This window comes from Delphinus delphis, chromosome 16, assembly GCF_949987515.2.
Source record: "Delphinus delphis chromosome 16, mDelDel1.2, whole genome shotgun sequence".
Taxonomy (NCBI): domain Eukaryota; kingdom Metazoa; phylum Chordata; class Mammalia; order Artiodactyla; family Delphinidae; genus Delphinus; species Delphinus delphis.
The window spans coordinates 15,807,353-15,813,352 of record NC_082698.1 but is presented as its reverse complement, the minus strand read 5'-3'; the positions used below and the strand labels follow the sequence as shown (position 1 = coordinate 15,813,352).

The following is a 6,000-nucleotide window of genomic DNA, read 5'->3' as shown; positions in this document are numbered from 1 at the left end:
TTTGTTTTTGTCTTTAGAAGTTGGGATGGCACTTTTTCAAATGGGACAGACCTTGAAAGGGAGCAGGGGAAACCAGAAAGGAAACCCGGTGTGGAGGCAGTTACGCATAAAGCACACACTTTATTCACTGAGTTGTGAGGACAACAGTGAGGCAGGACAGCGGCAGAGGGGCGGCAGGTGTTGATTTCAACAAGAGTGTGGAGCGCGTTGGGTGTCCCAAGCACAGTAACGCAGGCCCAGGGCCATCCCACCTCTGCACACTGGCACGTGGCATTCAGGATGCCGACCGATATCCACTCACTTTCACGGGGGACATGATACATCTTTTAAGCAGCATTTCTTCCAAATATTTGCTTTCTTGTTTCTGGAAGGGGAGGGGAGGCAGGAAGAACAGTATGCCTTCCAACACTTGAAAAAAAATTCCATTAAACCCAACTTAAAAAGGAAAGAACTGCAAAAGCTTCGATGCAGGACTGTCAGCAACTCACAGAAACCACACGTTTATCACGGGACAGGTCTGTACATAACACCCCAAAAGAACACCAATCCTGCAGACATTCGTCTTCTCTTCCGTAGGGTAAAGAAACATACACATATACAGTCACTAAGTGGCTCATTGCCTTTCTGAATGTTAGTGGATGCAGTCTTTTCCTCTACCTTTGGCAAACGGGCTCAGAAAGCGACTCATGGCATCGTCACTCTTGGGAGATACTCTTTTGGGAAGAATTTTATTTAGTGATAACAATCGCCACTCAATTACACTAAGCATCAGAAAAGATTGGGTTTAATTTTGCTGTGTACACATATATTGTTTAGCCACCATCTCCCCACTACTCCCTAGACAGCAAATAGAAAGACAGTGATTTTTTAAAACGCCGAAGTCAAAGTTTCTCCTTCTTTCATTACAACATAATTGGGTAGTTCCCTTAACACACATCGCCACTATAAGGTGTCATTACGAACCTCAAGCCTGAAATGATCTCTTTTTCTGGATAGAACGTTCTTCAAAAGGGAGTACTAATGAGTGAGTTTTAGGGCATCCTGACAAACACTTGTTTTATAAAAAGGAAAATGATTTTACAAGCCAGATAAAATCAAGGCTGGCCTCGGAAGTAGATTAAACAGTGACCGGAAATACAGATGAGGTGATTTGTAAAAACTGAGCCTGCTGCAGAGGATGCAGAAGGGCTGATGGCACAGAGTTCATCTTCCTTCCACCATCTTTCCTGACAGTCAGAAAGAGGGCTCTGGGAGCCCACAGCCTGGAGGGTCCCCTGCCCCTTCAACATGCAAGAGAACGCTAACATCAAGTTTGCTTTAGAGAGTTTTTTTAGAAAGACCTACCTAGTCAAAAGTGGTTCATTTGAATTTTTAAACTTGCAAAAGCATAGATATATATACTGTATAATCATCTAAGAAGCAATTCTTTAGAAAAAGGTGTTTGCTTTAAAGTGTAAAGAAATTAGAGGAAAGTTTTAGGAACATTTCTAGCAAGACTTTTCCAAGTGGAGTTGACTGACATCACCAGATGGAGGGGATAGGAGTTGAAAAGAGCATTGTTCCAGCCTCACCTCGGAAGAGGAAACTCAGCTTGGCAACAACAGAATGGGAAGTTGGGGAGAACTGGGGAGACTAGAGGACATGACAGATAGAAACTACTTTTTTTTTCCTTTGCACCTTATTCCCCATTGTCTCTAGCTTTTCTGTTCAAGGTTTCAGGGACCAGGCAGTTTATCTTTTGTTATTGAAGGAGTCACAGTAAGAACATTTCATAATGAACCCAAACCAAAATGTAGATACCTAGCGAGCTGGACAGGTTTCCCAACGCTCTTTATATCTCAACATAAATCACACCAGAAGACTAAATGGTATCCTGGCTGCTTTGGAAGCAACTTTAAAGGAAGCACTGACTTTCAGGTCATCATAGAGGCCTCTTCATGCAATCAGCCTATGCTTCAAGAATCACTAGTAAGCCCACTGATCAAAAATGTAGCCCTTTATGTATGCAGTAAGGAAGCTTACCATGTGTATACTTCCTGTCCTAGAGTAAGCAATCCTCCTTAATTTGACTGTGTTAACCACTGGAATTTTTTTATGCGGGGCAGGGTTCAAGCAGAGAACACTGATTTCCTGTGCAGTGACCTGGACATTTTCGGGACACGCATGCTGAGTCCAGTTCAACGAAACACATAGGGCGCTGTAGCCCCACTGATTCAGTTTGGCAGTTGGAAGAATCAGGTTGCCCTGTGACCCGCGCCCGTGGCTGGAGCCTTCTGCTGGGGAGTGGGGTTGGGAAGCCCACTCTGCGTTCCCAGTGCCCCCTTCCCTAGAGCACAGCACTGCTCTGCTTGCAGCCAGGAGGCTACTGGCATGTTCTGGCAAGGCATTTTTGCACGGTGTCGTTTAAATTAGCTCATACACTTGATATGGAAAGAAGCTATTTCCCACCCCCGACCCCGCCAAGATGGATGCAAAACTGAATTCAAAAGTTACAAGAAAAGTAGAGTTTCATTAGTGGCGGCAAATTTAGGGCTCAGTTCTTTAACTATCATCGCCATTTTTCTTACACTGACATTTAATCTGCAAGTACGTGGATTATAACTTATTAGCCAATGAAAAAAAAACCTCTCCTCCAGCCGAAACCTCGGCTACGTTTGGCCATCCTTGTTATTGGTCGTGGCAGGGGAACACTGGGACTACACCACGGTCCTCACCCCTCACACTTTGCCAGAGAGAAGCAAGGATTAGGACACACAGGCGTTGTGCCCAGGCTACCCATGCAGGAGAGGTCACAGAAGATGGGACAGCGGATGTACTGAATGAAGCAAGAGGCAACGGATAGATGAAGGGGCGAAACTGTGGGCTGCAGTCTGCCTTCAGTCCAAGGAGGAGCTGGTCTCCTCACATCTACCTCATCAGAGCCATTTGCTAAATATGTTAGTAGGTCCAACACACACACACACACACACACACACACACACACACACACACACACACACACGTATTTGTGAGAAGAGTCCTCAAACATTCAATGTCTAGCAAAGGTCAGGCAGGTTTAGATTCCCTTGGAAAGCACACAGCATACTATAAAGCAATTGCAGTATTCACTACAGCACCCGGTTGCTAGAGCGTGTCACAAGTTAGGTCTGCAGTACAAGATCAGAAAGAATATTCTACTTGCTTTTTACCACTGGTGTCAGCTACTAACTCATTCTAATACTCGGTGCCAGCAGGAAGAATTTCTGAGCTTTTATTATTAGTGGCATATGCAGGTGAATTCAGATGTTTTCTTCTTTGGCTTTAACATAGAGTTTAAATTCTTAAACAGAGCCCCAAAGCATGAGAATAGATGTGACAACCTCCTACATGTGAGTCACGTCCTGTCTGAGTCTCAGCCAGAGGCTTTCAGGAACCATGGTGGGGTCTTAAATGCAAGTTTTGGGGTAATCTTCGGCTCCAATGTGAATGTTGTGTTACTGAGTTTGAGGACTCCGGTGAGATGTTCTGCTGTCTACACACAGTCTGATCCTAGGTCTGCGGTCTTCGGTCTGATGCTGACTTGAGCTACATGGAATATGCTGGCTTCTAACCACCAACACCCTTCCACAGGGGACCTGGTGGCAGGGATGCAGTTAGCCTCACTCTTGACCTTTGAGTCATGTGCACCTGTGCAAATGTCCCTGAGGAGCTGCAGCACGGTGGGACAAACATTCGAGCAGGAATGAAATTTAAAAGCACATGCAGACTCACCAAACTGCCCTGGGTGAGTGAAAACACATAAACACACACATGCAAACCAGGAAGTCCACAGAGCTAGGCAAGAAAGCAAGCTCAAAAGACCAAATTAAATCATTCTGAGGCAATCTACCTTGGAGTTGCAGAGATTTCAAAGAGAAAAACATGCCTTTCCTTAGCCTACTACTGAAAAGACCTTAAAAAAACCAAAATCAGCCAGGGCTTGATGTGATTTAGAGAATGCCAGATAGAGAGCAGAGTTTGCTGGCTGGGAGAACTTGCATTGAGAGGAGACAGAACTTCTGTTTTTGATCAAGACTGCTGTGGCCTTTGGACAAAACTCACCTAACAGCATACAACTGGGCCAATCTGGAGACAATCCCCCTTTCCTTTCTTTGTAAGAGTGGAGGGCTGCGGGGCCGAGACATCTCCTGTCCTTGGTGCAGAGGAGCACGCTTTCTGAAGTAGAAAAGGGTTTAAGGAGAATTTTCATTCACTCCTTTTTCCTCTCTTTCTCTTAATTCTTTTTTCTTTTTAATAATAGGCTAAGTGGGCTTCCCTGGTGACGCAGTGGTTGAGAGTCCGCCTGCCGATGCAGGGGACACGGGTTCGTGCCCGGGTCCGGGAAGATCCCACATGCTGCGGAACGGCTGGGCCCGTGAGCCATGGCCGCTGAGCCTGCACGTCCGGAGCCTGTGCTCCGCAACGGAAGAGGCCACAACGGTGAGAGGCCCGCGTACCGCAAAAAAAATAATAATAGGCTAAGTAATTTGCCAATCAGGTCCTAGCAAACAGTAGGGGACAAGGAGCCATGTTAAAAATGACTTTGGTGGCTATTGAAACAGAGCTGCCGGGGGCCCCGATTCTGCTTTCCCTCCTGCTGAAGCCCAGGCAGGGCTGCAGGAGGCCAGTGAGGAAAGGGAGGGCAAAGGCTGCTGCCACGTGGATCTATCCCTCGGGCTCTTCCTTCTCAGCCGCGGCGCTACATAATAAATATACTCGTACTTTGGAATTATTACAACTGCTTTTGTCCATGCGGCATCCTAAGGGCACTTGCTGGCTCTTACCCATACAGTCACACTATTATTGAATAACAGTTGAAAGAAAACAAAAATAGCTCCTGCTGTGCACATAAGGTGATGGAAAAAGGTCACACGTGAACACTACTGTCGAGGGTGGGAACACAGACATTTCTACCCCACTGCTTCTGGGCGAATGTTGCCACGGGCTGGCCCATCATTTGGCTCATGGGTGTTTTAATCAGATTTTCCCTTTTGTTGCTGAGGGACAGTAGTTTGCAAAGTCTCCAATCAAGTTTGGGGCTCACTACAACATCCTATGTGTCACCGCCATGGTCAGTCCTTTTTCTAATTGCTGTCTATGTGTGGTACTCAGAAGAGTTTTGCTTTTTTCTTCATGTCGTTGCGTCTCCAAAGAGGTAACTTGTCAAAATCCTGGATGGACATTCCAAAGATTTCCCGAAACACTTCTGGGGCTAAGTGGCGCTGTGATGGGAGAAGAGAACAGTGGTCAGTCCTGATGGCCACATGGATGACCTTGAGAGTTGCTCTCCAGTTTATAAGTAATTGTTTTGAAGAGCAAAAGGCAGAATGATGGAAGAGGAGTTTATCTCTGAGGCTTCTTAGCAGGCACTGGACCCAGTGGTTCCTTACCTGGCCAGGCCAGGTGAGGCACCCTTCCTACCAAAGAAAAGAGCTGGTGGAGTATTAATGATGATTGTTGATAACATTGAATGGCGATGGGGCACGGTAAGATGAGTCATTATCCTGGAGGTGACTCCACTTCAGGTCCTTGGGACGCTGAGGAGATGCAGGGAAAATGGACCAGAGCAATAAGGAAGCCAGAGAGAGGCTTCCAGAGTGGTCCTTTGGCATCCCTGGGGCTTTTTCCTGGCTCAGCAGTGGGATGTTTGGTCTTCTGAGGAGACCAAGAACTTCAATCTTTTGTCCGCCTAGTAAGGTTCTCTTAGGATAGTGGAGCCTTTATTCTCTGTGCCAGCCTGACCTCACATACAGATGTACTGCTTTTTGTCAGAGAAAATTAATGATTCTTTATGAGATTAGCAGCCAGAGTTTTCCTTAATTAAAACCATTCAGATGGAAAAGTACAAAGATCAGTCTTCCACATCTAAGGAGGCCTTGGGTATGTGTACCCAGCGAACCCTTCGACAAGGAATGTGGAAACAGCCAAGGGAGAAACTTGCCCAGTACAAACCTCTTTAGTGAACACTCCCTCCCCAATCTC

The 6,000-nt window shown here is 46.1% G+C and overlaps 1 protein-coding gene across 3 annotated transcripts in view; it reads right to left on the bottom strand.

Annotated features, from left to right (window-relative positions):
* Positions 1 to 709: 709 nt before the first annotated feature.
* The window catches only part of ABLIM1 (actin binding LIM protein 1), a 229,169-nt gene continuing 223,878 nt past the window's right edge, over positions 710 to 6,000 (bottom strand). For all 3 annotated transcript variants that reach the window (XM_069541505.1, XM_060034019.1, XM_060034020.1), the window contains one exon: positions 710 to 5,240. In XM_069541505.1, the coding sequence (XP_069397606.1) occupies positions 5,127 to 5,240 (114 nt within the window). In that variant the 3' untranslated portion in view covers positions 710 to 5,126. The remainder of the gene's footprint in view (positions 5,241 to 6,000) is intronic.